A 17317-nucleotide genomic window follows, 5' to 3' on the forward strand; every position below is an offset into this window, starting at 1 on the left:
AAATGTGGCTTACAACTGAAGAACTAAACTTTAATTTTTTTTTTTTTTTTTTTTTAATTTTAGAGATAGGGTCTGCTGAGACAGCCTGTCAATCACCCAGGCTAAAGTACAGAGGTGAGATCATAGCTCATGGAAGCCTTGAAGTCCTGGCCTCAAGTGACCCTCCCATCTTCAGCCTATGAAGTAGCTGGGATTACAGGCATGAGCAACCACACCCTGCTAATTTTATTTTATTTTTTGAGGAGATGTGGTCTTGCTATGTGATCTTGCTATCTTGCCCAGGCTGGTCTCAAACTCTTGGCCTCAAGGGATCCTCCAGCCTCAGCCTCGCAAAGCATTAAGATTATAGGCATGAGCCACTGCTCCCAGCCCTGAGCTTTTCATTTTAATTAAAGTTAAATTTACGTAGCCACATCTGGCTAGTGGCCACCAAACTGGACACCACTGTTCTAGACTATCATGTACTAAGAAATGCATTTTTAACTTAAATATATTTTAATAGGTCACTCTTTAGTGTGGCCATACATGGAGACTAGTGATTTTCTAATACACGTTAAAATTAAGATAGAAAATGTTTGTTCATGTCCTCCCCCAAGTCAACTTGCAGATCAACACCTGTAGAAACACTGGGTGGAGGAAAGATCCCTGAATGAGACCCCAAGAGTTTGGGGCTCAGGGTTCCAGTACTGCAGTGACATTCACTAGCTGGGTAGGGCTGGGTGTGTCCCACACATGTAGTTCTTTAAGATCTCTTTCATTCCCCCTGTATCTTACACATGAAGGTAGCATCCATTTGCATATACTCAACTTTTTGTAGAACCCAAAACAGGGACTGTAGCAAAGGAAGCATATCTGGGTAACTGCTGCAATCGCAACTCTCAGTTGCATTTGGATGGTGGCTTACCACAGGTATCTCATCCCGGGCCACTCATCCACCTCCTGCATTCCCAGGCTAGGAGCAGACTGGCATGCATGCAACAGAAAAAACTGTGGCCAGGCAGACACCATTAAATTTGTTCTAATTTAGGATTTCTCAACCTTGGCACTATTGACATTTGGGTCTGGGCAATTCTTTGTTGTTGGGGGGCACGGGGGCTGTCCTGGGCATTGTAGGATGTTCAGCAGCATCTCTGACCTCTACTTATTAGAGGCCATTAGCACCCCCCTTCCCCCAATCATGACAACTAAAAATGTCTTCAGACATCATCAAATGTCCCCTGGAGGAGAAAAATTGCCCTGGTTGAGAATCACTGTCCTAATTTATACAAAATAAGGAAACGGTCCAAATCTCAGTGTTTCAGGATTAATAACACATGACTTGCTCCTGCATTCTACACAAAAGACATGATGCAACACATCCTGTGCTAGAAACTACTACTCAAACTCACTAGCAAACTCTTGAGTCAGCAGAGTTAAATCAGCTCTTGCTTCTACAATCAGGAACACCCACAGAGGTTGAAGGCTCCATCTGTGCTTACTAGCTATGGAACCTTGAGCAGACCCAAATTTCTATTTTCCCATCTGTAAAATGGGCACATTAATTTGTACTTCACAGAGCTGTTGCAAGGACTAAAATGAGACAGTGCATGGCACAGGACTGTGTCAGCTGCCAGAGCCACACAATTACTGGACATAATCATTACACATGTATATATCTGTTTACGTGTGTGTGTGTGTGTGTGTTTATCTTGAGGACTCAGAAGTGGATTTGAGACTAGAGGCCACAGTAGGAATGTCCTCCATGAAAGTCTTTGGCATAGGCCAGCCAACATTCCCCTGCAATGACTGGGCCACTGTGGGTGGAGTGGGTTGGGGTGCTCCTGCCCAAGGGAAGCTTCTCTGCTCCCATCTTTTTGCAAACACCCCTGCCACCTCTTCCTGACTCATGGGGTCAGCAGAGAACTGGCATTTTGGGGCCAGGGCAGGAGGTGGAATGGTGGCCACGCAAGAGCCATCAGCCTAGGGCCGGTGTGGTAGGGGGCCGGGAGCCAGGCCTGGCACTAACACCCTGTGGTGCCCCATTCCCATGGCGATAGGCCCACTGGCGGCAAACTCAAATCATCTTCATTATGGTTATTATGATTAATAACAGGCTTTGGGAGGCTGGCATGACAGCACTGGCATCTAAAATGATACCTTTTTTGACGACGGCAGAACAGCTGTATGCTAGAGTCTGTCTGGATGTGCAGAACACACATCACTGGGCTGCTCCATCCCTGCCTCGGGCTGAGGGGTGGTCTCTCCCTGCTGGGCACCAAGGGCTATCCATACCCCAAGCTCTAATAACTGAGGGGAGGGCAGGAAGGCAAGTGACTCCTGCTGAATGCTTACTGTTTGTCAGAGTGCCCATCCCACTTAGGCCTCACAAGCCCACAATCTGAGGGCTACCATCCTGTTCTGTGGATAAGGAAACAGAGGCTCAAAACAGTTAAGTGACCTGTCCAAAGGGACAGAGCTGAGATCTGTTTGAGCATAAGTCTTTAAAACCCCAGGGACTAGGCACCTCACCCCAATTCTACAAGAATTTCTGGAGAGAACCATTAAAAAGCTTGGCTGGGTATGGTGGTGCACACCTGTAAGCCCAAGACCTTGACAGGCTGAGGTAGGAGGACGGCTCAGAGGTTGAGGCTGCAGTGAGCCATGATTGCACTACTGCATTCCAGCCTGGGTGACAAAGCAAGAGATCCTGTCTCAAAAAAAAAAAAAAAAAAAGCAAAATGCTAAACTAAGCCTTCCTCATCTGTATCCCATTTAATCACCAAAACAGCCTTATGAGGTAGGTGCTATTAATTAGTGCCTGCCCCTACTCCTATTTTACAGATGAGGAAACTGAGGATCAGGGAACCCCTAGGTGTGTGTTAAACAAGTTTCTGGAATCTATCTCAAGGTATTATAGACTGAATTTTGTCTCCCCCAAATTTATTATGTTGAACCCCTAACCCTCAATTTGATTGTATTTAGAGATAAAGCCTATAGGGAGGTGATTAAGGTTAAGTGAGGTCATAAGTCTGGGGCCCTAATCCAATAAGATTGGTGTCCTTATAAGAAGAGGAAAGACATCAAAGACCTCTATCTCTCTCTTTCAGTGCACAGAGAAGAGGCCATATGAGGACACAGTAAGAAGGTGGCCATCTGCAAGCTGGGAAGAGAGCCCTCACTAGACACTAAATTTGCCAGCACCTTGATCTTGGACTTTCAGCCTCCAGAACTGTAAGAAAATAAATGTCTGTTGTTTAAACCCCTGAGTCTGGTATTGTGTTACAGCAGCCCAAGCTGACTAATACATGCACTCTCTAATTATTTGCTGACTGGCTGAGTGAATAGTGAATGAGGGAACTTCCAGGCCTATCTCCTGAGAGATACTGGCCCTGCTTCCTGCAATGCCCAAAGCCTAGCCAGCTCCCTTCTCTCTCCACTCCTATAATCCAGCCCCCAGGTTGTTGATTAGGGCCATAGATGCCCCTTATTCAAGGGGTGTCTCCTGGCCTCTGGCTGCTGCACTGGGGGCTCCAGGCTGCAATGGGGGCAGTTACCAAAGATGCCTTTGCATAAACAAGAGGGAATAAATGGACCTGAACCCCTGAGGGGACTCTGTGGATCCCTAGAGCTACACTGGAGGTATTCATAAATATTGAGGCAAATCCACTACCTGAGAAACATCCTGGGATTCATGGGACACCCAAGAGTTCCACCTCCCTGTCATGGTTTGCAACGTGCTTGCTTTGGTAGAACCCACTTGCTACATAAGTTTGATTACCCTGAGACTGCCGTGGTGTGAGGAAGCCCAATGTAGTCATGCAGACAGGCTGCATGAAGAGGGAAAAGCAGGAGATGAGAGAGACCCCATCAGTCCCCCAGATGTTTCAGCCAGCCCAGCCCAGCTGTGTGAATGAGGAAGCCTTCAGTTGTCTGCAATTTTACTTCCCATCCCATTGTACCTACAGGACAAACTGAACACAAGAGCTCAGCTGAGCCCTGTCAACTCACAGAACCATGAGGGATGACAATACCTTGTTTTAAGCCATTAAGTTTTGAGATGGTTCATTGCAGCATAATATGTAACTGGAACAAGGATAAAAGCATAAGAAGTCATTGATGGCTACTTGTGGGTGGCCGGGAAATGTGAAATTTCTTGTTGGGAGATATTGCTGAGGGCACTCCCTGGGTTTGTGTTGACAACCTGGCTGGGGCAGGGGTGGGAGGGGCTGCTGTCTGGACAAGCAGACTGGAAGCCACATTGCCCTTGACTTGGTTGAACTAACTTCCTGGTTGACACTGGGTCTCCATGAATGAGCTAAAGGAAGGGGATGCCCAAGGCATTCCATTCCATTCCATTCCATTCTATTCCATTCCATTCCATTCCATTCCATTTCTTTTTCTTCCTCTTCTCCTTGTGGCTTCAGAAAACTGAGTCTAAAGGCAGAAAATCAGAGGTCCTGCACCCCTTTCCTCCACCACAGGGAGAAGCCACTGGTGAGGAGAAAGGGAGAAGTGTGGACATGCCACCAGGAGGGAAGAATGTCTGCTTTTTATAAAAGCCCAGAAGCAAGTTAGAGAAAACTCTTACTGGGCCTCCTTTTGTCTCGATGCAAATACTTGGGTTCACAGTGAAGTCACCCACCATTGCATCCTTGCAGTTCCCCTGGGACACTGGGAAACTGGGAAGGGTATGAGTTCCCTGCCAGTGAACCAGGAACTTAACTGCTGCAGGGGAGTCAGAGGGAAGAAGGGATTCTACACGGTCTTGCCCTCCTGGGCTTCTTGGGTTCCAACTGGAGGGACTCTCTCCAGTATCTCTTGATATATTTATATATTTACTGCCTACTTACTGCCTTAGGGACTACAGATAGTTTTGTAGACTATGGTTAATCTTTCTTGGGTGGAGTAAAATCTGAAAAAGAAACTTAAGCATCTGTTCGGTCCTCATCACACAGAAACAGCTACGTGAAGTTTTGTCAAATTCCAAATGATCCGACTTATAACAGATTCAAGGTATCGTACAGCACAAACAAGATTCACTTTGTTGGCGTCCCTGCGGCATTCTTCAAAAAAAAAAAAAAAAAAAAATCAGTGGTTCTCAAAAGCAGCTGAAACGGAAGTAAAATGAGAGAAACTGTGGGCTTTCTGAAGAGATGCACCATTTGTTACAAAATGCAGGATTACAAAAAGCATGCAGAGGTTTCAAGTGAGAGCGAGAGCGAGAGAGAGACAGCGAGAGAGCGAGACAGAGAGAGAGAGCACAGTTCAAATTAAAAGTCACAAGGGTAGACTTTCTGAATTATGGGTTATCTGAGATCAAGCTGGTTTTCACATGGCCAATTCAATGCAGCTTGCTCTAGGGTGAGTAGTGGCTGAGAGTTAATTACTTAACGACAGTTAATGATTCTCCTGGGTGATACTGGGAGGTATATGCAAATTAATACTAATTACAACAACTCAGCAGCAGCTACCCTTTGTGGAGCTTTTGAGGTGCATCAGACATTGGGTGGATGCTTGATGCTTGTTCTCATTTTATCCTCACAAGAACTGATTGAGGAAGACATCATCAAACCTACCACTTTTCTTGCAGACAAGGAAACTAAAGTTCAGAGACGTTGTTCGGCTTGATTAAAGTCGCATTTAATAAGTGGAAGGGCTGTGTCAGGCCATGGTTGCCTCTGACTTTAAACCCCTTGCTGTTAACTGTACTCTTCCTGTACTAAAATCAATTAATTCCTAAGAAAACTTTGAGCAAGGTCTCTTGGGTGATCTCAACTTCCAGGTGAGTACTTAGGGTTAGAGGAGAGCCCTCCAGTTAAATTCAAGGGTAGGGGCTTTGAAAGATCTGGGGATGCTCTGTGTACAATCACACACACTCAAAGGCAAGACAGGTGAGCAAGGTGCTGGCCTCCCCATGGGGAAACACGGCATGGCCTTCGCATCCCGCATCAGTAGAGCAGCCGACCCACTCAGCTCAGCAACCTCAGGCCCAACCCTGAGTCTACGTCACTAAAGCCATTTGGACTAACTTCCCACCTCCTGACCATCATCTGTTAGGAAACTCTCCGGGTGCTCCCACCGCCTCTCACCTGCCAGCCTGCAGCACCCCAGAAATGCTGAAGAGTCCAAAGTCCGTGATGACCACTTTGCCGTTGTCGTAGAAGACATTCTTTGACTTGAGGTCCTTGTGCAGGATTCCCTTGGCATGGAGGTAGCCCATGCCCTGCAAGAAGCAAGGAACAGGGAGTTGCCAGAGAACAACCTAAGAGCTCACTGCCACCCTGGCTTGAGTTCACATCCCTTGTCCTGAAGACTTGGCTCCCTGATGGGACCACACTCAACAGTGGCAGGGCCTGGGGTCTGACCATGGGTCCTGGGGGTGAGGTCGGGGAAGGCATGGCAAGCAGGAACAGGCAGGGCCCCCAAGACACAAATCCATTGCCACTCTCAGACCACAGAAAGGCCATCCCCATTTGCTCATCTGATTCCTGAAGAAGCAAAAGAGATCCCCAGGGAAAGGAATTCAACCAACCATTTTCATCCACTTCCCCTTTAAAGACTAACTCTTCTGCAAGACTACATAGTCAGATCTACTTAACCTATGCTGCTGCAGAAGGCACTGAGTTCCTAAAGAGATGTTCATAACTGCTCATTAAGAACAGAGAAGAGTGTATTGGAAGCCTCATTCAAGGGCAAACATCTAGAGTTGCAGTGGTTTCTTTCTTTTTGCCTTTGTTAGCAGTCGCATCGTTCCTCTTACAGCTTGGTCCTAACACCTCCAAATGAGAAATGAAAGCTTGAGTACAACTAATAAGGCACCTGCCAGAAAACACAGGATGTTCTTGTTTGTTTTAATCCAAAACAACACCCAACAATTTGATGTTTCCTTAGCAGCAGTGGAGAGAGACGGTTTCCACTCATGGGAATTTAAGGCCTCAAGGGATGGTGGATCCTAACCAAGAGGGCTGAATAGCTTGTATGTGACCCCTGGTCCTTGCATAGGTCCAAGTACCATAGCAATGAGACACCAGATGGAAACCAACCATTGGTGGATAGTTCCTACAGATCGTATCGAGGCAGAATTCTTACTTACACATGGCCTGGCATTTTTCAGGTCAAGTCTAATTTCTTTTAAGTCCAGATTGGTAGTCTGAAATCCAACCATGAATGTTAGGAGTCCTGGGGTTGGGTGGCTTCTCTGGGGAAAACTGGGTCTTTCTGAGATTTAGGTAGGAGGCCCTAGAGCCGACAGTACCTTCACAATTTCTTGAGCAATCTGCCTGGTTTTGTTGACATCCAAGACGATTTTGGCATCCCTCACGACAGAATAGAGCGTCCGTCCCTTACAGAGGCTGAAAAGCAAAAGGACAAGATAAATTAATGGCAGTCGTTCAGAAGAGGGTGACCCATGACAGTTACTTCAAGTGGCAAATGATGGAAGAGGCACGTGGACACACCACTATCGTGCTTATGAGATAATAAGCCAGGGACTGGACTTCAGATCTGGTTCTGGGATGGAGATCTGGGAGGAAGTTCTTGTAGATTCTTTAGAAACTTGGCCAACGTGGCTGACCGACAAGGACACCCACAGAATCTAGCCTAGTCCAGAAATGGGTTTGCCACGTCCAGTCCATCCCAGAGGCTCACAGGTGGAAAGCAGCACATAAATCAACAACTTCTGGGTCCTCAGACACCACTCAGACAGCATTCTGTTGGCCATTCACACCAGCTGCATGCACTTGCCAGGAGTCAGTATGTGAGGACAGTGATGAAAGACCAGTAAAGTGGTGGCTGATGTGTATTAAGTATCATCAGCAAACGATGCAGTCAATTGTTTGGACGGGGATGTGTAAACACCAGTAATACCACCCCCAAACCAGACGCCTGTCTAGCTAAAGAGTTTTTCAAACTATTTTCAGCCTCATTGAGTTCATTTCCAGGACCAGTAGTTTAAGATGAATGACAGGATGAAAAAGGACATTATGCAGTGAAAGTAACACCTTCTCATTTAGTCGCCTGTATGCTCATCCGTCCCGTTCCTCTGCAGTGAGTCCAATTCCCAGCACGCACAGAGCAGGCACCCACAAGCCGTCACTGAATGCATGGATTCTAGATTCATCATAGCACTCCCAGCCCCTAGCACTGTGACTGGCTCAGAGTATGCAGTGTGGGCCAAAAGAAGAAAGAACGTCACTGTGAAAATTGATTTTCCATCTCCATCAAAATCACTGTTTGAATCTTCCTCTTTTAACCTACGACGTTATTGCTAAAATACTCCTGGCATTGTGTTCATCCATTTGGTATTTACTGAGCCCTTGTCGTGTACTGGGCTTTGCTGAGATTGTATGTCCTGTGACTGAAGCAAGAACGCTGGTATCAGAGGGATCTCAGTTAGAATTCCAGCTGTGCTCCTTACTTACTGTCTTGAGATGGGTTACCTCACCTCTCTGGGCCTCAGTTTCCTCATCGACCAAAGGAAACTAATAATACTTAACCCTGTAGTTGAGTATGAGGATTGAATGAAATACAGAGTTGGAAACAGGCCTTGGCATCCAGTGGGAAGTATAGCACAGTGGTTAGGAGCATGGGGACTTAGAGTAGGACTAAGGGGTTAGAATCCTGATCTGTCATTTAGTGGCTGTGTGACCTTGGGCGGGTGCATTAACCTCTCTGAGCTTCAGTTTAATTATCTACAAAATGGGGCCAACAGCTCCTGCCTTTCTGAGTTGTCAGGAGAATCACATGAAACCAGGCATGTGAAGGTATAGGCACCTCTCTATGCCTAGTACATTTCATGGTAACTTTCCATGAGATCACTGGCTATTGTAAGAAGTTGTAAGTGATTAACAAAATAGTAAACAGACACACATACACTTGTGCAAATATATATAAGTGATATATCTATATACATATCACACTGTTTATCTGTCCACGCATCCGTATACTCTTCTAAAATGCTACTGATAGCCACCCATGATCTTTAACATTTTTTTCTTCATCTGCTTAAGGTGAAGTCCCCAGGTAGCTGACTCACAGAAAGTCTGATTCACGTGTCCGAGGAGGTCACCCAGCCAGCTGGCAGGAGGCAGCCCAGAATGAGTCAGGGCTGGCCCCGCATCCCCTAGGTTGCTGTCCCAGGCAGGGTGTTTGCTGTGGCTGCTGGAGCAGAGGTGGAGGAAGGGTGGGCAGAGCAGCCAATTACTCCATGTTGACATTTCAATATTTGAGACCGTGGGCGGATTCCCTCCCCTGGATACTTTGTTCCTGAACAGCCACCTACACTCATCACAGGCCAAAGCCCAGAAATCACCCTCCCCACTGCAGACCAAAGAGCAAATCACCGCCAACAAGGCTCCAAGACTTCCCAGAGTCTCCTGCTCAGGGTAACTGCAGGTAAGTCTCAAGCTTCAGATTTCCACCCCTTGTCTTCTTTCCCTCCTTACGTCATCTTTCCCTTCAGCAGCTACTGGTCTTTGCTTCTCTCACTCCCATATGACCTCAGGAGCTTCTGGAGAAACCACTGCACCAATCTGGCAAAGCTACTCAGGTGAAATATACATACAAATAATAACCTGATATGGTTTGGCTGTGTCCCCACCCAAATCTCACCTTGAATTGTAATAATTCCCATGTGTCAAGATCAGGGCCAGGTGGAGATAATTGAATTATGGGGGCAGTTTTCCCCATGCTGTTCTCCTGGTATTGAATAAGTCTTATGAGATCTGATGGTTTTATACAGGGGAGTTCCCCTGCACAAGCACCCTTGTCTGCTGCCGTGTTAAGACGTGCCTTTGTTTCTCCTTTGCCTTCCACCATAATTGTAAGGCCTCCCCAGCCATGTGGAACTGTGAGTCCATAAAACCTCTTTCCTTTATAAATTACCCAGTCTCCAGCAGGTCTTTATTAGCAGCATGAAAACGGACTAATACAAATCTACAACCAGCAATTCTTCCTCTAAGTAAGTACCCAACAGATATGAATTCTCATATTCACCCCTACACATGCACTAGAATGTTAACAGCAACCTGTGTGTTGGAATCCCAAACTAGAACCAACCAGCAATGGATTGAATGTTTGTGTCCCCAAATCTGTATGTTGAAATCCTCATCCCAGTGTGATGGTATTAGGAGGTGGGGCTTTGGAAGATAATTAAGTCATGAGGGCGGAGCCTAATGAATGGGATTAGTGCTCTTTTAAAAGGGACTCCAGCCAGTTCTCTCACTCTTTCCCTGCCATATGAGGATACAAGGAGAAGTCAACAGTCTGGAAGACGGCCCTCCCCAGAATCTGCCCATGCTAGCACTGGATTGTTGACTTTTCAGCCTTTGGAACTGTGAGAAATAAATTTCTGTTGTTTCTTTCTTTCCTTTTTTTTTCTTTTTTTTTTTTGAGATAGAGTCTCCCTCTGTCATCCAGGCTGGAGTGCGGTGGCACAATCTTGGCTCACTGCAACCTCTGCCTCCCGGGTTCAAGTGATTCTCCTGCCTCAGCCTCCTGAGTAGCTGGGACTACAGGCACAATTTCTGTTGCTTCTAAGCCATCCAGTCTGCAGTACTTTGTCATGGTAGTCCAAACTAAGACGCAACCCAAATGTTCGTCAACAGAAAAGTGCATAAAATATGATATATACATATAACAAAATATGTTCATGCTGCACTATATAAAAATAACCAAACTACTGCTAACTGCAAAAAGCATGGATAAAGCTCACCAACATAATGTTGAGTGAAGGAAGCCTGACACCCAAGACTACTCAAGTCTCAAGCTTCAGATTTCCACCCCTTGTCTTCTTTCCCTCCTTACGTCATCTTTCCCTTCAGCAGCTACTGGTCTTTGCTTCTCCCTATTATATCTATTTTATGGGTGAGGATATGGACACCCAGAGGCCCAGCTTGTGGATGCATAGCCTTGATGGGAACCCACTCCCAATCTTCTTCCTGTCTTCTCCTCCACTGTGTGGGTGCCCAGTTATCAGACATGATTCTTGAACCATTAATCAGGTATCACAGCTAAGGGAACAGAGGAGCACAAACTGAGTCCAAATCTTGACTCCAGCATTTACTACTTGCTGGGTGACCTTCAGATGTGACTTCAACCTCAGTTTCCATGTCTGTAAAATGGGTCCAGCAGAAACAATACAGGCTGACATGTCCTGGGCACATTCTATGTGCCAGGCAGTCTAAGGATAAGAGCCTTACAAAGTGGGTATTCTTGCTGTATCTCATTGATTCCAAATATGCACATTTCTAAAATCAGAATGTGTCCTGCAATCATTGACAGTGCATAGTTTCATTGGCACTGTATTTCTTTCTTTGTAGCACATAAAATAAATGGTGACTATTCTTTTCTTTGAAATGGGGTCTCACTATGTTGTCCAGGCTGGTCTCAAACTCCTGGGCTGAAGTGATCCTCCTGCCTCGGTCTCCCAAAGTGCTGGGATTACAGGCATGAGCCACGGCACCCAGCCTAAATGGTGAATATTCTAATTGAAGGTATCTTCATGGTTCAATGAAGCATGGTATCAATCTCATTTTATAGATGACAAACTTGAGGCTCAGGGGTTAAGTAGAGCTGGGATGATTTTAATTTAATGTGTAAAAGTTGTATATATTTATTGTGTACTACATGGTGTTTTGATATATGTACATATGTGGAATGGCTAAATGAAGCTATTTCATTTATGCATTATCTCACATTTTTTTGTGTGTGGTGAGAACACTTAAAATCTACTCCCTCAGCAATTTTCAAGCATATAACATATTGTTATTGATTATAATCACCATGATGCTCGATAGATCTCTTGGCTTGTTCCTCCTGTCTAAATGAAGTTCTGTGTCCTTTGATCAAAGTCTCTCCACTCCCCACACTCCCCAGCCTCTGGTAACCACCATTCTACTCAATTTCTATGACTGACTGTTTTAGAGTCCACATATAAGTGAGATCATGTGATATTTGTCTTTTAATTTATGTATTTATTTTGAGACGGAGTCTCACTCTGTCACCCAGGCTGAAGTGCAGTGGCGCCATCTCAGCTCACTGCAACCTCCGCCTCCTGGGTCTAAGTAATTCTCTTGTCTCAGCCTCCTGAGTAGCTGGGATTATAGGTGCCTACCATCACACCCAGCTAATTTTTGTATTTTTAGTGGAGATGGGGTTTCACCATGTTGACCAGGCTGGTCTTGAACTCCTGACCTCAGGTGATCCCCCCCATCTCGGCCTCCCAAAGTGCTGGGATTACAGGCCTGAGCCACCACACCCGGCCGTTATTTGTCTTTTTATGACTGCCTTATTTCACTTAGCATAATGTCCTCCAGGTTCATTCATGTTGTCACACATGATAGGATTTCCTTCTTTTTTTAAGGCTGAATAACATTCCATTGCATTTATATGCCACATTTTCTTGATCCATTCATCTATTGATGGATTCGGGTTGATTCCATATCTTGGCTATTGTGAAGAGGGTTACAATGAACCAGGGAGCACAGATCTCTCTTCGACATGCTGATTTCCATTCCTTTGGATAAATACCCAATCGTGGAATTGCAGGAACTGGGGTTTTAATGCAGGCCACCTGGATCTGGAGGCTATGTTCTTAAAACCCGTCTTTTGCTTCTTAGCAACTTTCTCTGAGTCTCTGGCATGTCATAAGCCCTCAGAAAGTGGTAGCTGTAATGTCACTATCCCCATCGCCTATGGCAATGAAGATTAATGAGGACTGCTGGTAGTACAGTCCATCTGGAGGTCAGTAGAAAGTGTTTTAGTGGCTCAATAGTGTATTTAGTACCTCCCTAGCTTCTAGTACACACACGCACATGCACCTCTCGGTATCTCTCTACACCAAAAATCATCTTTCTCCAAGAAGAGGGGCAAGGCCTGGGAATTCCCCATCTTATCTGCAGGTACCCCACCTCTCCCAGCCTGGCCTCAGGCAGTACCCACAAGGCTGCCCTTTGAGCCCCTATCTCAGGTGACACAGAGAGCCCTTGGCTAAGATGGCACTGTGGGTACGAGATGTTTATTATAAACCAACCTAAAAGGGGCTTGTCAGAAACAATGAGATAAAACCATCTAGAAGGTTTGTCTCTGAGGGCCTCTGTCCAGACTGGCTCATTCTGCCAAAACAGTGGCTGGGACAGAAGCCTGGATGCCTGTGGCAGCCATGTCCTTTCCCTCCTCCAAACGCCTCACCACCAAGCCCAGGCACCCAGGCCAGGTGTGAACAGTGGGGAGCAGGGGCTTTTCTGGGAGCAGCCACCTCTGAGGACTGACACCCTGGCTCCCAGCCCAGCTCTGTCACCCCAAGCCCCCATGGCCTTGGGGCACACGCGTCTCATGGGGGCACAGGCTCTGCCTCTATAACCAGGAGTGTGGTGAACTGAATAATGGCTCCAAAGATGTCCACATCCTAACCCCTGGAACTGGTGAAAATTTACCCTACATGGCAAAGGGGACTTTGCAGAGGTTATTGAGTCATACTCTTGAGATAGACAGATTAGCCAGGCGGGCCAGATGGATGTCACAAAGGTCTTCAAATGCAAAGGGGGAGACAAAAGAGAGAGGCAAAAGGAGATCTGATAGAAGAGGGAGCTGGATGGATGTGATGGGGGAGAAGGACTCAACCCACCATCACTGACACTAAAGATAGAGGAGGGGGCAACAAGCCGAGGAATGCAGGCAGCCTCTAAAAAGCTGGAAAAGGCAAGAAAACGGATTCTCCCCTAGAACCTCTAGAAGGAGCATAGCCCTGCCAACATCCTGATTTTAGCTCCATGAGACCCACTTTGGACTTCTGACTTTCAGAACCATGTTCTCGTTGTTTGTTGTTTGAAGCCACTAAGACAGCGGGGCAGTAAGTGCTGCGCCGTGAGCAGGTGTGAGGTTGAGATGAAAGCACACAAGTGCTTCGTCCAGTGTCCAGCTACAGCGTCTATTCCTTCACCAGCTGCTCGTATTATCACTAATAATATTACCATGAATATTATTGCTAATAAGATTTTTCTTCCTGAATGATGACAACGGTTCCTCACCGTCTCTCTGGCTTCCCCAATTCATTCTCCATCGGTACTATGAGCAACTGCTTCAAAACGCAAAACTGATCCGGTCACTCCACTGCTACAATGACTCCACAGTGCTCTCTGGATAGACACCGGAGTCTCCCAGTGCCTGGAGGTCCCATGTAGTCTGGCTCCTACACACCGTTTTCCCTCTTCTCATATGACTCTCCCTGTCATTCACGGAGTTCCAATCACACCAGCCCACCTCCGAACCTTTGCCTCTGCCATTTCCTTGGCCTGCAATGCTTTTCCCACTTGCCTCAAAAGCCTCCCATGGCCTCTCCAACTAGGTCACTCCCTCCAGTAGGTCCCTGAAGCACTGTGGACTCTACCTTTGCAACACCTGTTGTGGTTGTAATTGAACAGGTGTTGCCTGGAGCCTATGATGATGAACTGTCTCCCCACTGCAGAATGTAAGCCCTCAGAGGGCAGTTATATGGTTTGACTGTGTCCCTACCCAAATCTCAACTTGAATTGTATCTCCCAGAATTCCCATGTGTTGTGGGAGGGACCCAGGGGGAGGTAATTGAGTCATGGGGGTGAGTCTTTCCTGTGCTATTCTTGTGCTAGTGAATAAGTCTCATGAGATCCGATGGGTTTATGAGGGGTTTCTGCTTTTGCTTCTTCCTCATTTTCTCTTGCTGCTGCCATGTGAGACATGTCTTTTGCCTCCTGCCATGATTCTGAGGCCTCCCCAGTCATGGGGAACAGTAAGTCCAATTAAACCTCTTTTTCTTCCCAGTCTTGGGTAGGTCTTTGTCAGCAGGGTGAAAATGGACTAATACGGGCAGGGACTGGGTTTATCTGGTTAATGTTACACATGTTATAATGTTAATGCTGAACACATGAATGAATGAATGAATGAATGAATGGATGGATGGATGCAGTGCCCTAGGCTGCTTCCCACGGCCAGACCTTTCCTTCCAGTATTCCAGGGAGTGAGATCCCCACCATGGTGTGACAACCAACAAAACATAACAGCTTCTTTGGGGGCCCACACCTGTGGTCTCCTTTGCCACAGTCCTCACCACTCTGTAATGTACCACACCTGGTCTACTTCCTACATTTATAGCACCTACCTAGATCCCGTAGGTGTTTAAGCACTAGGCCAATGGTTAACAAAATTGAGCAGGCACTAGAATCTCCTGGGGAGCTTTGTTAAAACAAAGGTGGCCCTACCCCAGCCACCTTTAACCTGCGATGGAGTTTCTGATGTGCATTTCTAACAAGTTTCCAGATAATGCGGATGCTGGGGGTCCAGGGAACCCCACTTTGAGAACCACTGCTCAAGCCCACTCTCCTTTTGTGGAGGCCCAGAGGTCATCTGTTAAGTTCAAAATCCACTACATGGGTGCCAGAACGGTCCTGGCACCGTGTTCTAGGTGCAGAAGATATGTATGCACCACCTTAATCCTAGTCCTTAATCCCACAAGCTGAAGGTCCAGTGGAGAAGGAAGGCAGTAAACAAGCAAATAAATAAGACTTCAGAGAGGTACCAGTGCTGTAAAGAGAATGCAGAGACTTATTGGATAGAGAGTAGATGGAGCTGGGGGCATCTTTAGCCAGAGTGCCCACGGAAAGCCACTCTGGGGAGGTCATCTTTATTCTGAGAGCTGAATGAAGAAAAAAGCCAGGCATGTGGAAATCTGGGGAGAGAACCCCAAGCTGGGGAAACCAGCCAGTGCAAAGGCCCTGAGGTAGGACAACGTGTGGCATGCTTGAGTAACACGGCAAAGGCCATCTGGCTGGAATCCAAAGAGTGTCTCCCAGTGGTAGCTCTCTACAGGTGTTTACCTTCCAAATAAAATACACAGAGAGCTGGGTGCAAATAGTCCGTGGTGCTGCCTGACTTGAGCTCACAAGGCAGTTGGTTTCAAAGTCAGCTGTTATTTTAAAAAACGCTCGCGCTGTCAGAGGGATTTACAACCCCTCTGCGGCCCCCTCCCTTTCAAGCATTCCCCACTTCTCACAACTCAAATCCCACTTAATTGTCCCATGCTCTTCCCCCCTCCCTTGAGCAAATAAATCACATTCCAAGTGACAGGTCGCGCACTCCATCAAATTCCAGCCTCCGGCAATCTCTAACTTCCAAGTTGCTCATGAATCTAACGCTCAAGATATTAAACTTTGGGACTCTGGGGCTTTATAATAAAAAATGCCAGGTTAGCTTCCTATAAAAATGGGACATGCCAGAAAGCAAGTGAGAAATGCCAGCTGTCTGCCACCTGCTTAACACAACGTGTGTCCAGGAAATGAAGAGTTATAGAGTTCCATTAAGTAAGGGGCTGGCTGGGGAAGGCTCACATCCTAGCCAGACAAGAAAGATGACAATGGCCTGCCAGGCATCAGAATATGCAAAGACAGAGCCTAGTTGCCCATGAGGGCACTGAGCTTTTGTTAATGCAGGCCCTCCCTCCCCTCCTCCAGCCTCTGATATTGCTGCAAGGCTCAGAGAAGTGGGAAGGGAAATTCATATAAATACAAGTGGGCAGATCTTGAATGATTGCAAGGTGAAGAATACTGAATCAGATGTGCAGCCCTACCCTTAGGAGATGCTGAGAAAATATGATGCAGCATTGGGGAAGAGCATGTCTCAGGGTATCTTTGGACAGTGTCGACAACAGCGGATCCCAGGCTGGACCCCACAATGTGACAGGAGGTAGAGGAATGCCACGTTACCATTTCCCTGCAGTTCTTCCTGGAGTGACTTGGAGGCTCACACTTCCCAGTTGGCGTCCTGTGGGGTGGGAATACTCCCTCCCTATGAAGCCTAGACCAGAGAGGGCAGAAGGTCACTCAGATGCCCAGCAGCTTGGCGTCATACGGTCTGGGGCAGAAGGGATGGCCCCTAACGGGCAGAACCCTACATCTCAGTCTTTGAAGAGCCCAGAGCAGCCAGACTCTGACCTTTTGTTTGTTTGTTTTTTGTTTGTTTGTTTGTTTGTTTTTTTGGAGACACAGTCTCCCTCTGTCGCCCAGGTTGGAGTGCAGTGATGCGATCTCAGCTCACTGCAACCTCTGCCTTCCAGGTTTAAGCAATTCTCCTGCCTCGGCCTAGAAGCGTAGACTCTCTTTCTGTCTCGCTAAATTCTTCCCCCCATAACTGAATCTGATTTTGCTAAGTCAAGAGGTTAGAGGCGGCCGGGCGCGGTGGCTCACGCCTGTAATCCCAGCACTTTGGGAGGCCGAGGTGGGCGGGATCACAGGGTCAAGAGATGGAGACCATCCTGGCCAACATGGTGAAACCCTGTCTCTACTAAAAATACAAAAATTAGCCAGGTGTG

At 46.8% G+C, this 17317-nt stretch overlaps 1 protein-coding gene across 1 annotated transcript in view; it reads right to left on the reverse strand.

Annotated features, from left to right (window-relative positions):
* KSR2 (kinase suppressor of ras 2) overlaps positions 1 to 17317 on the reverse strand; it is a 523630-nt gene that overhangs the window by 8790 nt on the left and 497523 nt on the right. Inside the window, exons 15-16 of the mRNA XM_011964399.1 lie at positions 7235 to 7331; positions 6069 to 6202 (exon numbers count right to left, since the gene is read on the reverse strand). Coding sequence (XP_011819789.1) covers positions 6069 to 6202; positions 7235 to 7331 — 231 coding nt within the window. The remainder of the gene's footprint in view (positions 1 to 6068; positions 6203 to 7234; positions 7332 to 17317) is intronic.

The sequence above is a fragment of the Mandrillus leucophaeus genome, unplaced genomic scaffold (genome assembly GCF_000951045.1).
Source record: "Mandrillus leucophaeus isolate KB7577 unplaced genomic scaffold, Mleu.le_1.0 Scaffold7, whole genome shotgun sequence".
Lineage (NCBI taxonomy): Eukaryota > Metazoa > Chordata > Mammalia > Primates > Cercopithecidae > Mandrillus > Mandrillus leucophaeus.